Consider the following 19,323-nt stretch of genomic DNA (forward strand, 5'->3'; position numbering starts at 1 on the left):
ACGTGGCCTATTTTGGAGAGCTTCCTATGTGCAGCGGAGAAGAATGTGTACTCTGATGTTGTGGGGTGGAATGTTCTGCAGACACCTATTAAGTCCACTTGTTAAAAAGTTTGGTTCAGTTGAGTTCAATAGTTCATTGTTGATTTTTTTGATCTAGTTGATCTAGTTGATTTATTAGTGAGATACTGAGATCCTCCATTACAATTATATTAGTGCTTTTTAAATTTTTCATATCCATTAACATTTGTTTTATATAGTTGGATGCACTGGTATTTGGTGTATATATATTTATGATTGCTATCTCTTCCTTTTGGATTGTTCCCTTTACAAGGATGTAGTTATCCTCTTTGTTTCTCTTAATCAGTCTTGGTTTGAAATCCACTTTGTCTGAATAGCTATCCTTCCTTTTTCCTGGGTTCCTGTTGCATGAAATATTGTTTTCCATCTTTTGACTTTCACTCTATGAATGTCTTTTTAATTAAATATTTCTTGTATGCAGCATATTATTGGATTTTGCTTCTTGATCCATTCTGCCAGTCTGTTTTTTTTGATGGGAGAATTGAGACCATTAACATTGATGATTATCAATGTCATGTTATTTTGATGTCATGTTATTTTGATTATCAATGTCATGTTAATTGATGATTATCAATTGTCATGTTATTTTCTTGTTGTTGGCTCCCTTTCCCCCCTCTTTTGTTTGCCTTGCCAGGTGAATTAATTCTGTTGAGGTTCACAGAGTGGTAACCCTTATTATCTCTTTTGTAAATGTCCTTCAGAACATTTTGGAGTGATGCTTTGGTGGTCATGCATTTCTTTAATTGTTCTTTGTCATGCAAGTATCTTATTTCTCCATCTATTGTGAAAAGTAGTTTTGTGGGGTACATCAGTCTGGGTTGGAGATTATTTTCTTTTAGGGTTTGAAATACCTCACTTCAAGCTCTACTTGATGTGAGGGTTTGTGTTGAGAAGTCTGCCATGATTCTGGATGGCTTTCCTTTATAGGTGATTTGCTTCTTTTCTCTAACAGCTTTTAATATTTTATTCTTGTGTTGAATTTCTGGAACATTGGTTATTATATGTCTTGCTGTAATTTCTTTTTTTTGGTTTTTCTCCGGTACCGGAAACTGAACTCATGACCTTGCGCTTGCCAGGCAGGCGCTTTGCCGCTGAGCTAAATCCCCAGCCCCCTGTCTTGCTGTAATTTCTTTGTTAATCATGGCTGACTGGAGTTCTATATGCCTCACTTATTTGTAGATGTCAAATTCTTTTCCCCTGCCAGAGAAGTTTTCTTCCATAATGTCTGTGAACAGGCCTTTTATGTCAGTTGTGTTATCTCCTCCTTTTTGATTGACTCTGATCAATCCTATGTTATTTTTCTTTGCATCATCTACCAGCGGCTGGATTGATTTCTCATAGTCCCTTGCTATTTTTAAGAAATTTTTCTTTCCCTGGTCACTAACCACAATCCTGTCTTCTGTATCTGAGATTTTGTTTTACACTGGATCATTGTGTTGCATATACTTTCAATGAATTTTTAACCTCCTGGATATCTATTTGAATCTGTTTTATGGATTCCATTTTTTTCCTATGCTGGGCATTCAGGGTTTCCATCATTTTCCTAAGCTCCTCTATTTTTGTTATCTGTATCTGTTCTAGAGTCACTAAGCATATCTTTCATTATGGTCACCATCTCTAGTTATCTGTGAAATTATCTTGGATTTGATTTCTTCTAGAGCCTCATTCATTTGCTTTATTGTTATCACTTCAGAGAGTCCAGGTAAGTGGCTTTCAGATTGTTTCACCTCATTGGCCCCTGTGTTTGTCTTTGGAGAGCTGGAAGTCTGAGGCTGCATCTTGTTTAAGTTTCTTCTTATTTTGTATTTCTTTTTAGCTTAATTCCTGGGTTGATGCTTGTAAATTGCCTATGGTGAGCTAACTTTATTGCTAGTATTTAGAACCTTTAGGAAATGATTACTTCTCAGACATGTCTTCCAGGTATAACTGGCTTTTGGGTTTTGAGTTTGTTACCAAGATCCTACCTCTTCAATTTATTGGGGATGAAGAGTTGTTGTTTACTTGTCTCAGCTCTTGTTTCTTTGGCATTAGCATATAGTATTCCTTATGACCCTTAGGCAGTCTCAATCTTGGTGTATCAGGAAGAATACCTGGTGAGAAGAGTTATGTCATCCTAGCTAAAGTGGTACAATCAGCAATAACAATACCATCAAATAGTCCTAGAAACTGAAAAGTGGGATAAGTATTAATTTGCTACCTTGTACTGTATTACTAGAGTTGTGGTTATATAACAAAATCTAAAATGAACCAGAAAATTGGATGCAGTAAATAAGCACTCAGTGTGACAACCTTACCCTCAGGGGAGATAATTTAAAAGGGAGTAGAGTAAATAATAGAGAAATAGAAACAAAGGAAGAGACTAGCAACAAGGCTGGAGGACAAAGAAGTAGCTTGTAAACTTTGGGAAACTGGTGCAGGCAGCAGGGGAGAAAGAGAGAAGGAAGAAATAAAAAGAACAGAACAACAACAGCAACAAAAGCTAGAAAACATGTTCACACCATATAAAAACAAGACCAAGTAGGAAAAAACAAAAAACCCAAACAAACAAACAAAACAAAAGGAGAAAAAGAAAATAAATTTAAGAAAAATAAGGAAAAAATGTCCGCTTCAAGGTGTGTCTCTGTTGCCGCTGGTGGACAATGTGGGCAGTCCAGATCCATGTTGATCAATCCCAAAGGCCAGCAGGAGCTCCAGGCAGGGTGGAGGATAATCCCCATGAACCTGCACCCCTGTTTCCACTGAAATTTAGCCTGGCCTCTGGCTGGTAGCTGGAGAGGGACTCGCCCAGTCTGCAGCAGTCCCCATGTCCCCTGTGGGCTTGGTGGGAGCCAGTAGGAGGAGCTAGCAGCCACTGTGTCCTGAGCTCAGTTGGCCCCTCTCTAAGATGACTCCTGGCCAATCGCCCTCTCTTGTCGAACAACGCACGAGCCACTGCAGTTGGCTGCACCCACCACACCACTCCATTTGTGTACTTGGTGGAGGCCTCTGGGGTCCCCAGCAGTTACCATGTGGCTGCAGTTTCAGGCCACCCTCCAAGGTAGTGATCTGGGCTCAAGGAGAAGGTGCGACTTGCCTCCTCCCTCTTCGTTGAAGTTTCTCTCTTCACCCTCCTTGTGGGCTTCAGTTTCTGCTTCAAATCCTTTCTGGTTCCAAGGACCCACTTCCCTCCTTCTTCTCTTCCTCACGTTGCTATGTTCCAGCGTCTGAACACCAAATCTTGCAGAGGCTCTTTCTCTACTGCTCGCCACTCTGCCATCTTTCCAGAGGTCCACTCTTGTGATTCTGATTTGTGAATTTTGACAGAACGTTTGAAGACACTAAATTGCACAATATGGTCACACTTTACTGGCCTTATTTTTAGTTCTCTGAGCAACACGATCAGTGCCTTGAGCATTGTCTTTTATGCTCTCATGAGGTAAATTTCTTGTTTCCTACTTAATTAGTTCTTTATTCCATTAACCTGTTATCTAGTCACAGCTGAAAATTCAGTCTTAGAAATTAACACAGGAACATGTGTTACTAAATAAAAATTGAAAGAAAGCAATTCCTACAATAGGGTGATAGTTTAGAAGAAGAAAAATCCCCTTAAAAAACAAAAGGCTTTATGGGGCTACTGTTCACTTACATGCATTGCACTTATTCACAGTGTGAGATTCCACAAAGGTGTGTGATGCGAACTCAGGACATGTACTGATTAACCCTGCCCACTTGGCCTCATGAAGAAACTCCTGGAGATGCACTGGAATTGTGAGGGTGAGGACCCCTGGCCAAGTTCCTAGCTAAGTGGCCGAGTAGGAGGCGGGGCCGGGTGGGAGGAAGTGGGTCAAGGGGGTGTGGTTTTGAGAGGATATCTGGTCCCTGCCTCTCCCTGCCTGGCTCCTTCCCCATCCTTCCTTCCCATACGCTATGAGCTGAGCATCTTTCCTCAGCCACAGCCTTCGGCCACGACGTTTCTGCCTTGGAGCCAGTCAACCATGGGTGGGACCTTCTAAAATCATGAACTAAAATGAATCCTGTTTCTCCTTTAAATCACATATGCCAGGCATTTTATCCCATCAGTGAAAACTGGATCCGTATACCATACAGCCAAGACAAACATTCCCGTCTTCCTGAAAGCTTCCTCCTTCCTTTTAATATTCCCTTTCTGTAACTTCTTGCAATAGTTGATACTTCATGTCAACTTGAGAAGTTTAGAAGCTTAATTAAGTAACTCAGCCCTTCTACACCCTGGGGTGCAGAGGACATGCCCTTACCTCTAGGATGTTGTTCACTGTGTCAACTTGAGAAGGTTAGAAATTTAACTAAGTGACTCAGCAGGGGACCAGGGTCCTCACTTTGTAAATATCCTGAGCCTATGCAAGAGGAGGACAGGGGGATGGTGTGAGTGCTACAGTCACCCAAGGGCAGGGAGCCTGCATACAAAAAAGGAAGGAAGAGAGGCTTGCTTTCCCTCCCTTTTGCTCTTGTTGCGTTGCTGTCCTCTGCTGCCTTGAACCACTGCCCCTCACCAGGCCACCCTGCCTTGGAGCCAGCTGATTACCAACTGCAACCTCCACAAACTGTGAGCTAAATGAACGTTTCCTCCTTTAACTTTGGGTGTCGGGTATTTTGTGCCAGCAAGGAGAGAAAAGTAACTAAGACATCTCCCTCTCCCAATTTTCCCATGCCCACCCCTAGACAGTTGTCACCGTGTTTTCTGTCTCTGTCGTTTAGTTTGCTTTCTAAAGGCTTACATAGCACAATCATAAGGTATGTGTTTCTTTTGGGGGGGGTGAGGTCAGGAGCCTTTCTTCAAGAATAATTATTTTGAGATTTATCTAGATGGTTGCACGAATCAAAAGCTGATTCCTTTTTGCTACTCTGTAGTGTATGAATGTGCCATAGTTTTATTTTTCTTTTTTAGCTCATTCACCTGTTGAAAAACACTGTTTCTTTCCAGTTTCCGCCTATCACAAAGGTGTTACCAACACGTGTGTGCAGGTCTTTCTGTGGGTGTATGTGCTCATTTCTCTTTGTAAGTCCAGGGGTGGAATCACTGGATCTCATGGCAGGTGCATTTTTAACTTTTAAAGAAACTGCTCAGCTGTTTCCTAAACTGGAAACCCGGCTGTGTGTGAAAGTTTCTTCCACATCCTCACCAATACTTGGTAGAATGTGTCTTTTTAACTTTTGCTATTCTAATTGGTGAGTGGTGGCACATCATTAATTTAATTTGCTAGTGACCTGGAGCATCTTTTCTTGTGTTTGTTTGTTATCAATCATCTAGTTTGGAGAAGCCTGTGATCAAATTCTCTGCCAAGATTTAACCAAGATTTTTGTTCTTTTATTGAATTTTGTGTTTTTTGTACATTATAGATAGATATCTGTCACCATATAAATGATTCACAGAAATTTTCTTCAGCCTGTGGATTGTTTTTTTCCTCCTAAGAGTATTTTGAGGAGCAAAAGTTTTTAATTTGTCAATTTATTTTTTAGAGAAGGTATCTAATTTTTAGAGGGGGTATCTAATTTTTAGAGGGGGTATCTAATGCAGCTCTTATGTCCTGTTTAAGAGGTCTTTGTCAAACCCAATGTCACAAAATCTCACCTATATTTTCTTCTAGAAGTTTTAGACATTAAATGCTACTTTTAGATTTGAGATTCATTTTTAGTTACGTTTTGTATGCATCGTGAAATGTGGACCCATGTTCATTTCTTGTGTGTGTGTGTGTGTGTGTGTGTGTGAATAACTATTCCAACACCTTTTGTTGAGAAAAGAAGTGTTTCCCACCCAACGACCTTGGAAATTTTGTTGACGTTCATCTGTCCAGGTGAGTTTGGGGTCTCTTTCTAGATCCACCGCTCTGTTCTGTTGATACTTTTTTGGATCTATCTTTCAACCAACACCACTGCCTTGATGACGGTAGCTTTAATAATAGTTCTGAAATCAGGTAACATTAGTTCTCCAAGTTTGTTTTTTCTCAGCGTTGTTTTGGCTATCGTAGGTCCTCTGCATTTCCGTATGGGATTCAGAACCACCATGCGGATTTCAGCATAGAACCAGTTTACGGCCTCAGTTTCCCAGTGCCCTGCGCTGCTGGTTCTGAGAAGGCGAACGGCGATGGGCTTTTCCTGTGTTTTTATTTTGCCGAGAAGTACCACGCTCACTCTTGTCAGTAGAGGGCGCAGGAGACACACTGCAAGAGGAGGTGCGGTATTTTCCTCGTGAGCTCCGGGAAGCTTGCCGGGCAGGTTCTAGCAATGCACGGGGCTCTTCTTGGGCACGAGGCGTCCCCAGAGGGTGGCTTTGGCAGTGCACGTGCTCTGGCTGTGCCCAGGAGCATAGGCACTGTTCATGTAGTGCAAGTGTTTGCTCGGCTCTTTCAAGCGACCGGGTCCTGCACAGCAGGTGGGTTTGCCTGCTCCGCCGCGTGGCACCCAAGGGCACCCGAGCACCCGCAGCCAGCTCTGAGCGCAGAGCCTCCGGGGGACCCCTCCCAGCCGCCTGGACTTCACTTTCTTTCACCTGAGGGCCAGACCTCTACAAATCACCGTTTTGAGCATTTTGCCCATTTTTGAGCTGCTGGAGGTAGGAATGAATACATTGGAAGAGGCATGTCATGGGCTTAGCTCTCCTGGCGAACAGTCAGCTGGGAGCGTGCTCAGATTCAGCCGAAGGTGTCTGGACGAAAGTCGTGTCTGTGGGACGGGGACGGAGTTCTCGGACTTGTCTTCACTTCCCAAACAATACAGTGCAGCAGCGATTTCTGCTGCCCGGAGGGCGGACGTGGGCAGTGTGACGATTTGAAGTCTATGCGGGTGTGCGCAAAGGTTCTACGCAGAGACTGTGCCGTTTTAACGAAGGACTTGGGCACCCAGCTCTGGGGTCCATGGGGGTGGGGCCACGTGTGTGCGCGGATAATGTCCCCGATCCCAAGGGGCAGCAGTGTTTAAAATGAGGCGCATCTTTAACACCTCCCATTCCCCTCGGTTACTGGGGTCTGCTCCAGCTCTCACCGGAGGAATGTGCTTCCCGGGAGCAGGCGGCTGACAAATGAAAACCCGCTCCCAGCGGAGAGCAGGGGACTTGCTCCTCCCTCGCGTGCTGTGTCCCTCTGTGATTCATGGCTGAGGTGGTCCCTGGTCAAAAGAGCTCATGTGAAGGACGGCTCGCTGGGGCCTTTTTGAATGAGGCTGGACCTGGGGTAGGCTGAGGCAGGAGGAGTCGAGTTTCCTAAAATCGCTCCATGTGTCTCCCTTTCTCTGACGTGATGCCTACACTCTGTGCTGCTCTGAATGGGAATTTTGGCTTCTGGGAGTTTGCACCTCCCCCTCCCCTAGAGAACATCGCTCCTGTCCCAGTTTGAGTGCAAACTGCCGTTTTCCTCTGGGCCTTATAAACCCCCTTAACTCCGCCTGATTTTCGCGGACTGGGTCTGAGCCGGGGCTGACGCGTGAGTTGAGCCTGCCCTTGAAGGCTGTCTGGGCGCAGGCCTGCAGGGCACCGCCAGGCACCCCGGAGAAGCGGCGACCACAGCGCCCGCGCATCAGTGCCGCAGCTGTGCCGGGCGGTGACTGTCAGCCGCAGAGGCCGGAGCGCGTTCACGGCGCAGGGAGCCGGCTCTCTCCATCCCGGAGTGCGCGGGGCACCTGGGAGCCGTCCTGGAGGGGGTGAAGGTTTCTCTTTTGAAAGCAAATTAGTGAGGGAAGGGGCGACATTGACGAAGTCGGCAAGCACTGATTCACTGCAAGTTACTACTACTTTTTTGAGCAGGGAGTAATTTTTACAAATGAGCACAACAGCTCCTGTCTCGGAGAAGCTTGCAGAATTGGGTGGAAGGTGTAATCCGTAGGGTCTGGTGTAAGAGGCACTACGGTTCTGTTATATTTCCGCTTTTCCGCTGTCAGAATTTCTTGACTTATAACTCTACCCTGTGCTGATGTGGATCTGGCATTTGCTATGTAAAACGTCATATTTTCTACACCTACCAAAGGGAATTTTTCTGACCTTAACAATTGTTCCTATCAGTATCAGATCTCAAAATTTCAGTGAAACACACTAGGTCTCCCTTGTCCCAGGGTTCAGATCCACCGCAGCTAGGGCACGCGTAGCAACACAAACGCCGGCGTTTCCACGGCACGAAGCTCAGTTAATTTGGACGGGAAGGGAGCGCACCACCCTTAAGTAGGCTCAGAGCTACATCCCTGGAATGCCAGGGTCACTCACGGAGGACACCGCACTGTCACAGTGTGCTGGGGAGGCTGAACCAGGATGAAAACCTGGATTATATTGTGCTTATATAGGGAGATGGGACATAGCGGTTGCTCAGTCCCTTCTTGGGATTAAATATGCAGTGTTATTCAGGATTCTGATCTCAGCTGGCACAATATTTACACTTCTTCTTTGGCGGACTTTGCATTATATTTATGCACAAGTCTCATTTTCCATACCAACTGCCTTCATCCCCTTGCTTAGCACAATGGCAGGCACACAGCAGCCCTTCTGTGAAACTCAGCCACCCTTGGTCAGCAAATGCACTTTGAGCTCTCCATGGCGAGCCTGCTTGAGGTGCTGAGGTTACATCAGTGGCCAAAGTAGTCAAAATCTGGCTCTCTGTGCTGGGTGTGGTTATGCATGTCTATAATCCCAGGACTTAGAAGGCTGAGGCAGGAAGATTGCTGCAAGTTTCAGTACAGCCTGGGATAGGTAGTAAGTTCAAGGCCAGCCTGGATTATATAGCAAGACATTGTCTCAAAAAGAGAAAAAACCCAAAATAAATAAATAATATAAAAAAATCTAGCTCTCCAGAGCTTACATTCTGGCAGGAAGAGACAGATAACAGATAATAGGAAAAAGCATGTGGGATTTAGAGAGAAGGTTATTAAGATAGAAACAGTGATTTATAGGGGGGGAGGAAGGTTTTTTTTGGTATTAAGGATTGAACCCAGAGCCTTCACACTAAACCCCAGCCTCTTTTATATTTTTATTTATTTATTTGTTTTGTTTTGAGGCAGCATTCCACTAAGTCTTTACATTCGCCAGGCCCGGCTCACGCTTGCCATCCTCCTGCCTCAGCCTCCCAGATGCTGGGATTGCAGGCGTGCCCCACCATGCCCTGCTGGGAAGTTCTCTTTGTAAATCTAAGGACATGAAGGAACCAGGAAGTGTGCGAAGGGAAGAGTTGTTCCAGCATGCGGCAGAAACCTCCACTAACCAATGAAAGCCCGGCGGTGCTGTAGGCTAGAGTGAGTGAACGGAGGACCACTGAGGTCCCTGGAATGGTCGGGGGGTGATAGAGAGCCGGCGAGGAGGCAGGCATGAAGAAGTCATCGCTGTGGGGTCCCCAGTGCACAAGTGCCCACACCCCAGCTGTTCCTCATGCGCTGAAAGCACGTTTCTGTCTGATTTTCTCAGTTCTGGCCAGGCCGAGCTTGTGGAAAAGCCGGTCGCCGGTGCTCAGTAGTTCTTGGAACTGTGCGACAGAACTGGACGCAGGTTCTTCATGTAAGGAGGACCCTGCAGAAGCCACATGCCGGCAGCAAGTGCAGACGCAGCCCAAGCTCTTGATGCACACATGTGTGCGTCTGTACAAGGTGGCTTCTGGTTTCCATGGGCCCGAGGATGGCACGTGGTCTGGGGAGTTCGAAAAGAAGGAACAAGGACAAGGGAGAAAACAGAGTGCACTGCGCTTGTTTCTCTGTAATTCTCTGGGCCTGGACCAAAACGTAGACGGTGCAGAAAGAGACGCAACGGTTAGGAAGACTGCTGGGGCCCGCAGCTCCTAAAGCAGACTTACTGTTGATACTGGAGTTTCACGATTCTACTTTTAGACTCAGACTTCAATACATAAGTGTCTCTGAACTGTAAAGAGGATTTACACTTCGTCATACAAATTGCTACAGAAATATATGCGGCAATCCAAGTTCTCATTATACATAATTATCACTGATTCAAAAAAATTAACATAATTGGCATATCCATGTAATTTTTTCACTGGTTCTTCTTATTGTGGGTAGAGAAATGAGGTGTGGTAAAAAATCTGAATGTGACTGCCGAGCTCCGTCCAGCAGAAAGGCAGCTCGTAAAAACAGACGCTGTGTCCTCCTCCACCTTATTCACCGGATCTGGCGCTGTGCGACCTCTGGCTCCTCCCCAAAGTCCAAGTGACCAGGAAAGGGAAACATTTTGAGTCAGTTCAGTACAGAGTGGCGGCCAGGACAGCGCAGCTAAAGACCCTCAGGAGAGAGGACTCCGGAGCTGCTGCAGGACGTGGCCGGGAGGGTGGGACGGGTGTGAAGCAAGGGAGACTGCTTTGAGGGGGTTTCATGGCGATGGGTCTTTTACTGTCATACATTTTAAAAAATTAATTTAAATAGCCACTGCGTCTTTTGGTCATTCCTCATAAGTAAGAAGATTGTAAGTCCACTGTCAATCACACTCAGTTATGGAATCATAGTAATGACACATTTGGCAGCAAATTTGACCTCATATCCCGTGTTCAACCACCCGTGGCCCGTATTTAGACATACCTGGGTTTCACAGGCCACTCTGAGTGAAGAGGAATTAGCTCACAACATATAAAATGTATACTATTGTTTATATAAAATACTACTATTTAACCCAAATTCCTTTGTAAAAAGTATTTTTTGCTACAACACAGGACGTGCCCGGTAGACCAATACACATCACACTCCTTTGTTAAAGTGACCGACACTCTAGTCTCAGCGGATAAACACATAAGCTGTGTGGTGCAGTTTGGAGGAACTTTCTGAGTTCCATGCGTAGAATTTCTTACTGAGAGGTAAAATACTAAATTATACCACATGCATTTAGGGCAAGTCAGTGGGTCGTGACTAAGTGAAATCAGGCTCCCAAAAATAGGGAGCGGTGGGTTTTGACTTTGCTGTGGTTTTAGTTTATTTGGGGCCATTCTGCCCTTCTTGGGCAAGGTAACACACGGCTTGCTCCCTCGTGTTCTAGATGTCTCAGGGAGGTATTTTTTCTTTCCTGTTATCACTTTAGTGATGCATGGTTTCAATTCATATGTGGGTGATTTTCATCCTGAGAAGATGAAGGCAATAAAAGCCATGATCTGGATATTACTTTTGGGAGACAATAAGCTTCCTGATTGCTATAAGATTAGATAGAGGTTTTCTGCTATGTACAACCATAACAGAGAGCTTTCTAGCTAGTACAATGTTACTGAGTATTTTGGTATCTGTTTAGAAGCACTGACTTAATATTACCAATTAAATTTTATCCTCTGTTCTAGGCATGTCACCTTGTATCATAAATGGAAATCTTTTTGGCTTTGACTTAAGGAATATAATCATGGTGTTGTGGGGTGTCCCCACTAGCCAGGGGGAGCACAGAGCACACAATGACCGGGGTCTGGGGCTTACTTGCTAGGGTCCGCCGCTTTGAAGTAGGCATTGACGGTTTCTGTGAAAGCTGCCGCTACTGGGAGGGTGTCCTGGGCCCCCATGGTTAGAGGGCTGGGTCCCCGGGATGAACCTGCAGGAAATGGAAAGTTTTGTTTTATTATGGGCATAGTATGGGTGGAGCTCAAAGGTCATTCAAGGATTAAGGTGTAAAATCTAACACCAAAAACAAACGTGCTCGTAACCGTCACTCTGTATGTCTGTTCAACATAGAGCTCAAGTATTTAAGAGGAAATATTTGGCTGGTTTACAGACAAACACACTTGAAATTAATTCTACGGTGTATCTCACTACAGCAGAAAATCCAAGCAGAAGGACAAAGTCACAGGTTTTCAAGTGTTTTGCATAAAGCATCAGGCAGGATTTGCATGACAGTTTGTGCAGCAGGTGGTTAATAAACAAAATTATTAGCTCCCTGTGTCTTACTTAAGATTTCATCCTAATCAGTTGCTCAAATGCAAAACCTTTTATGCTTTTCTTCATTGGGATAGGACAATGAGCGAAGCAGGATTATGTTACACATGGTCCTACATATTTTCCTTTTCTGGATTATTTCCATGTCACAAACTCAATCACCCTTAGAACCAATAAACTTAAATTCACATGCCTACAAGCACATGTAACTGAAATGGACACACTGATGTAGCCCGAGCCCAGAAATGCACCAGTTTACACTATCATAATGTCAGCATGTTTACCGAACACCTGCTATGCCCCAGGTACTGGATTTGCTGCCTTACATGAATTAGTTCCTTCAGTCTCCACCTCAGCCCTGTGGGGTAGGGATGATGAGTCTCATTTTACAGAAGAGAAAGCTAAAGTTCAAAGAGGAAAGTGACTTGCTCAAGATGATATAGTTACTTAGGCAATGAAACAAAAATTCAAGCCCAGTTTTGCCTCCCTACGAAGCTCATACTTTTTTTTTTTACCATTATGCCTTCTAGTTTGTTGATATGCAGCAGCTATTCTATTGTCTTGATGCGACGTGGGGTGACCACAAAGATCAAGCTGAGGACTGCGGTTGGGAGTTCATCTCCATGCATGGTCTGAAGAGAGAAGTAGAAGCACTCACGTCCACGCTCGCTGCCCCCTGCCTGGTGGAACAAAGGCTATTGCTTCTTCCTCATGCTGGCAGGCTACTTCCTTCAGTGTTCTGATTTTTTTCCCTCAGTAACTTCTGTTCCTTTGGCTCTGAAAAAACCCTTGCTTTAGACGCCTCCCTCCTGAGTCAAGCACTTTCTGATCATTCGGGTTCATGTCAATCCCTTCCTTCTCTGTCTGCTCTTGGCTCTCAGTAACTTGGACTTGGTAACTGATTATTAGTTCAGCAAACCTTTGGTTCTATTGATTGTGTACCAGGCACTATTGCAGATGCTGAAGATTCCAAGATTCCACAGTCCTTGTCCTCAGGAGTTACAGTTCATGCCCTTATTGTTACCACCATTCTCACCATCACCAGCACCACCACGATCCTCATCACCACCATCATCACCACCCTCATCACCACTATTATCACCACCACCATCCTCACCATCACCATCACCATCACCATCACCACCACCACCATCACCACCACCATCACCACCATCACCACCATCACCACCACCATCACCATCACCACCATCATCACCACTATTATCACCACCACCATCCTCACCATCACCACCACCTCCCCTTTCATCACCATTATTATCATTACCATCACCACCATCATGACTACCACCACCATTATCACCCTCACCATCATCATCACTACTATTATCACCACCACCATCATCACCCTCACCACCATCATCACCACCATCACCATTATCACCACCACCATCCTCACCACCACCATCACCACTATTATCACCACCACCATCCTCACCATCACCACCACCACCACCACTACCACCATCATCACCCTCACCACCCTTATCACCACCCTCATCACCACTATTATCACCACCACCATCCTCACCACCACCATCACCATCACCACCACCACCACCCTCATCTGCTCTCAGCATCCCTGTATCATCACTATTCGCTGCATGTTCACTGTGTGCCTTGTGTTTGCAGTAAGCGTTACCTTCACTTGACAGTTGACATAGCTGCTGTGTTTGGATCTGGTATGTACCCAAGGCCCGTATGTGAGTGAAAGGCCTGGTTGCCAGCGTGTGACACAGTAGGGAGGTGACAGAACCTTAAGGAGCGGGAGCCTATGGCAGGCAGTAAGGTCACTAAGGGCGTGACCTTGCAGGGGATATTGGGACCTTGGCTGCCCCCCCATCTTTCCAGCCACTATGAGGGGAGGCCTCCTTGGATGCATGTTGCAGCACAGTGTCCCCACAGGTGCAAAGAAGTAGGACCAAGTGACTGAGAATGCAACTTTTGAAACTGTGAGCCAAAACAAACCTTTCTTCTTTTTAAGTTGATTGTCTCAGTTATTTTGTCACAGTAATAGAAATTGGCTAATGCGGAAACCCAGACCCAAAGGGCTTATACCTTGCTCAGACTTGTACAACTGATATTCAGAAATTTACCATTGGTACTGAAATTTGTACGAATTCAAAACTTAGGCTCTGAGGAAGACACTGTTTTGCCTCCTTCTCAGGCAATCGTGGTGCTGTTTGAGAGCAAGCAAATAATGACAGAAGCTTTGGAATGTGCAGGTCTAAGTCTCTGTGGCCTATGGGACTGTGACCTTTTTAAGGGGAGGACTATGGCTGAGCTCCCTTAATGGGACTCCACACTCCTAAAACACAGCCCAGAATGCGTTGCTCTTTGGTAAATACACACTGAGTCGTGCACTGCGGGGTCCCAGGGAGGTGAAGTTTATGCACATCTATAAACAACGAAGGCGCAAAAGACAGAGGCCCTGATGTTATAACAGTGCTGCTTGGTTTCCTGGCTCACCTCTTGGTCCAAATACTTATTAAGAACCAGGGTACAGAGGAGAAAGGCTTCTCTAGCGAGGCCAGAGTGGGGAGGACTGGGTCACAGTTGCCAGGTGCTTGGAATGTGGGGTTTGGCGAGGGAGCAAAGCATAGTAAGTGCTTTAGAGGATGACGGTTATGCCCAGCTCTGTGGGAGCTCGTGCTGCTGCTTGGATGGTCACGGAAGGTCTTGCTGAGAAGATGCTGCTGGAGTTAGGGTCTGAGCACGCGCAGGATCTCGGGGAGGGAGAAGGAAGAGACGCAGCGTGGATGCCTGGTGGGCGGAGTGGACAGAAGCCTGGTGAGAAACCTCAGGAAGCTGCTGTGTGGGGGGGTGGGTAGCGAGGGCTGAGACGTGGAAGTGGTGGACCTTGGCTGGCTAGGGCTTAGGTCAAGACTTGTGTATAAATATTTGGGAAATTTCATCTTTGTTTAAATGACTTACAGGCCTTCAAATCAAAGTTCCCTTTTGACGATCTTATAGAAATCTGTGGACGCTTTTCAGAACCAGGCGCACATGTAGACAGCATTCAGAGAATGTGAAGCACACTTACGGGTTTCCTGAAATTACAGGTTTCCCTTGGGCACCCTGGAGCTGAAATTGGAACACCTCCATGGAAGAGGAGCAGGTCCACAACAGGCCATACTGTGGAGAAACAACTGGATGAGGGAGGGAGAGAATAATGTAGAGTGGAGATGAGGAAACTACTTTAAAAAAGAGAGCTGAATGCCATGGCACATGTGTGTAATCCCCACTAGTTGGGAGGCTGAGGCAGGAGGATTGCAAATTCAAGGCCAGCCTGGGCAACTTAGTGAGATCCTGCCTCAAATAAAAAGTAAAACAAGGGCTGGGGATGTGAGAAGGCTAAAGGTCCTGGATTCAGTCCCCAGTGTGTGTGTGTGTGTGTGTGTGTGTGTGTGTGTGTGTGTGTGTCTAGAAATGCAGATATTCTGCAAAGCATTGAATAGTCTTTTGTGAAATTCCTGCGAATAAAACAGTGAAAGTTGGGTGGTAGTTATTTTTCTAAGTGAGTTGCAATTAGCTGGATCACAGTATCTGAAGAGGATGACTCAGAGGTTTCCTGCTCAGTGGGAAGGAGCTCCAGAGGGAGTTGTCTCCTCCATCTGTCCTTAGTCTGGGGTCTGTAGTACTTCAGATGAGGCTGGAAGAAAGGCTCAGAAATGGCACCGGGAGGGCCTGGGAGTGAGGGCTCAGCACCAGACACACCTGGGCCAGAGTCCTGTCCCCACCGCTGGTTATCTAAGTGATCTTTGGCAGGTAATGAGCCCACAGTGGAGGCCTGCTCTAAAGGTAAGAGGAGGAACAACCCTTGGCAGAGCGCTTGGTCCGCTCAGGAACAATCACTGACTTCTGCAGTGACAGTCACAGTGTAAGATAATACAGAAGAAGTTACCAGAAATGATGACAGCTTCACTGAGAGTGCTCCAAATTGTCTCAGGTTTTTGTGACATCGAGCTGGAACTGCTAAGAAAAATATCTGCAAAAGGAAATGTGAGATTCCTACATAGCAAGATGAAAAATTAGTCACACAGTTGTGGGATGGGGAAAACTGGCCTAATGGGAGAATGTGAGAAAAGAACCCTTGCGGCGGGTGTGGGGGGGCAGTTGTTGGTCTGTTTTCTATTGGCTACTGAGCATGTTGGCTAGCTGGGCTATGTCAATGGATAAGAAATGGACCTGTTGGTAGAAAGAATGGTTTCACCTGTTTTGCGTGGTTTGTGTGCTTTGTTGTGAAGCTCACCAGATGGTAAGGAGAACGCTTCTGCACCAGACAGAGACAAATGCCTGAGGGCAGTGAAATGTAAGCCATCAGAGGTCTGACTCCTACTCCTCTCTCAGGACCTGTCTTCTTCCTTCCCGTCACAGCCCTTTACCCTAGGTGTGCCCACCTCTGGGCGCTGTTGTCCTTAATACAGATTTAATCATCGACACCAGAGGAACGCACAGCACAGCTAACATTTACAGTTAGACCCTTTACCTTAGAACACCCACTGATGCAGTCTAATTTCTCCACATGTTCGCACATTGCAGTGAATATGGTTTTATCATTTCTCACAGCCATGCTTTACTCTACATCTTCTGGGCCATTTCTAGGTAGCAATCTCAATCCATCATAGTCTACACTGGTCGTTTCCTTTCTAATTATTTTCTTAAGATAGGATTCTACTCCCACAGAGGATGCACAAACTGAAAGGCAGATCATTTTCAGTTGTTAAAATGCCAGGGCATTTCAGGTAAAGCTTCTCCTCCAGGGAATGTCAGCCATCACTGCGTGCTTCCATTCCCCGCAGCGCCTCAGAAGCTTCCTGGGTTATTGAAAAATTGGGCTAAAACCAGGGCGATGGCAAAGATGGTGAGAAACTCAAACCTATGTCTTGAGACAACTAAGAGGGGACTGGAAACTGTTTTCTAATCTGTCAAATCATGTTACAAGACAGGAACTCAGGAGACCAGAGTTCAAGGCCGTACACGTGCCTAGAAGCCAGCTAAGCTTAGGTTCTCCCAAGCAAGAAGAGACAATGGACAATGTTTCTTCAACCACTTGCAGACATCCTGCTGGGTCCTGCTGGATCCACAGAGCTACTCATTTTGACAGCTTCACTGTAGCTGACTTCTACGGCCATTCTGTCACAGGTGTCCTACAACATGCATAATTGTCTTGGCCGAGGAACTCCTCTGGCGACAGTCTGTCCACATACTCTGCTTTAGGATCCTATGATTTTAAATTATTTATAGACATTCAGGGTTTTACAGTAAGAATAACTTTCTAACAGAGAAATGAGCTGTCCTGAAAATAGTGTCCCTCCTCAGGGCTTTGAGGGGACCTGCTGTGCCGAGAGGGGGACACATGTATGTCAACTCCAGGAAATAAAACATAAACTAGTGGGAAATTACAGAGCAACGGCACGTGAAAATGCGAGCATAGAGACTGCTGTTCGAAGGCCAGTACGGTGAGATTGTTTCACTGCAAGATGCATTGATGAGCGAGTGGTACAGGGCCCATCACTACACAAAGTAACAAACAGAAGCTCGGCCATATTGACGAGGGTGACTCTGGCTTCCCCACTTATAATTTGTATGATTAGGGACAAGCTGTTTCATCTCTCTGTGATTGAGTTTCCCTATCTTTAAAATACTATCAGTACATCAGTACAAATAGCATCCAAGCTTTAAAGTGGTATCAATAAAAATAGTGTCCGTATTAGAGACTCAAAGTCAACATCTGATAAGATGATGCTCGTGAGGTCCCTAACTCGGTATGTGCTTGAAAAAGATATTGCCGGACCTGGTGGTACACATGTGTAATCCCAGCACTCTAGGAGGCTGAGACAGGAGGGATCACAACTTTGAACTCAGCCTAGGCGACTGAGTTCTTAGTGATGTTGTCTCAATATAAAAAATCAAAAGAGCTGGAGATGCAGCTCAGTAGGAAGGTCCTGGGTTCAATCCTCAATAGCTCAAGGAAAAAAGGAAAAGAAAACCCATTGCTGTTGCATTTTGTGGAGGTCAGCTTTACTAAGGCCACTGAATTAGAGTTGGCTCTTTGAAACTGAACAGACTTTAAGATAGAAAACAAATCAAATTCTTCACTAATCAGGGAGCTGCAATTTTCAGGTTCCACTCATCACTGCAGTTTTGCTTTCACCGTAGCGAAGTCTGTGCATCTACCTCTGCCGCATTCACAAAAGTGGCTGCAGTTCTGGTACTGAGAGGAGAGAAAAGGTGCTTGAACGCGTGTTTGTTTTAGTCAAACGAGCAGCTTCATAATTTGGGTAACTAACATTTGTTTGCTCAAAGGTGAGTGCAATAGTTAGGCCTCCTCCTGGGGCTGAGGGGGCATAGAAGAGAGGCAGGTCACTTCCTGAATTTAGTAGGAAGGGGGAGAAGGATGCTAACGACCCATGAAACGTGAAGTGTGAGGGGAAATCAGAGAAGTTTCATACCACAGCTCTTACACCGTTACTGTTGATAATTCCGAGAGAACTCAAGGCGGAGGCGGCGTTTATTCGGATGGCTCTTGCGCCTGTCCGTCAGTACATACAGAGTCGCACTGACACGTCCTATGCTGCGTGCACTGGAGTCTCCCTGCAGCTCCCTGCGTCTCCCTAGCTATGGTCACTGCTCTCCCACGGCAAAGCCGAACTCAATCCTAGGCTTTCTGCTTCCATCAGCAGTAACTGTAGCAGCAAGTAGCATGCTCACAGCTCTGACCACATCCCAAGGTCTCTTTGAGGGGCTGCGCTGACACTGTCCCTTCGCCCTGACAGTAGTTCTGTAAGGTAGGTAGTATCATTGTCCCTGTGCTACAGGTGGGACAGCTGAGGCTTCAAGTCCTCTGAGAGCCTTGGTGGAGCCACCCAGCAGGCAGACACCAAGGACAGGCCTGGGAGGTGACCTGGCGCTGCCTGAGTCCGGGTGCCACACGCTGACCTCCAGCCCTAGAGGAACAAGGACAGCAGAACCGAACAGCACTGGACACTTGGTGCACTTGGGGCAACCTCAGTGCTGAGCTGCTGCCGTCGGGCTGGGGCTTCTGACAAACAGCAGTTGCGGGCATGGAAAAGCAGCTGGCGGCGCAGGTGGAGAATTCTGAGACTGGGGAGGGCACGCCGGTCACCAGCGAGTGACTGAAACGCAGTTTTTCTGTGACTCTCGTTACCAAGTGAGGTCGCACAAGTGCACATGCGCACAGAGCCTGAGGCAAAAAATCCCTCCTGACGTCAGACATCAGAAGGGCCAGTCCTCGGCCTGTGTGACCCTTTCAGGAGGGGTCCGCGGAAACAGGAAATGCGAATGTGGGCGCACAGGCTGTGTATGGAGAAACGTTTGCAGGACAGAAAGGAGGGGGGTTCTATTGACAGAGGGAAAGGTGGGAAACAA

The 19,323-nt window shown here is 46.1% G+C and overlaps 1 protein-coding gene across 5 annotated transcripts in view; it reads right to left on the reverse strand.

Annotated features, from left to right (window-relative positions):
• Window positions 1–19,323, reverse strand: part of Sgip1 (SH3-domain GRB2-like (endophilin) interacting protein 1) — a 197,766-nt gene that overhangs the window by 15,270 nt on the left and 163,173 nt on the right. For all 5 annotated transcript variants that reach the window (XM_013514519.1, XM_013514518.1, XM_013514517.1 and 2 more), the window contains one exon: window positions 11,461–11,572. In XM_013514519.1, the coding sequence (XP_013369973.1) occupies window positions 11,461–11,572 (112 nt within the window). The remainder of the gene's footprint in view (window positions 1–11,460; window positions 11,573–19,323) is intronic.

Source organism: Chinchilla lanigera, unplaced genomic scaffold (assembly GCF_000276665.1).
Source record: "Chinchilla lanigera isolate Chin_1 unplaced genomic scaffold, ChiLan1.0 scaffold00022, whole genome shotgun sequence".
Classification (NCBI taxonomy): domain Eukaryota; kingdom Metazoa; phylum Chordata; class Mammalia; order Rodentia; family Chinchillidae; genus Chinchilla; species Chinchilla lanigera.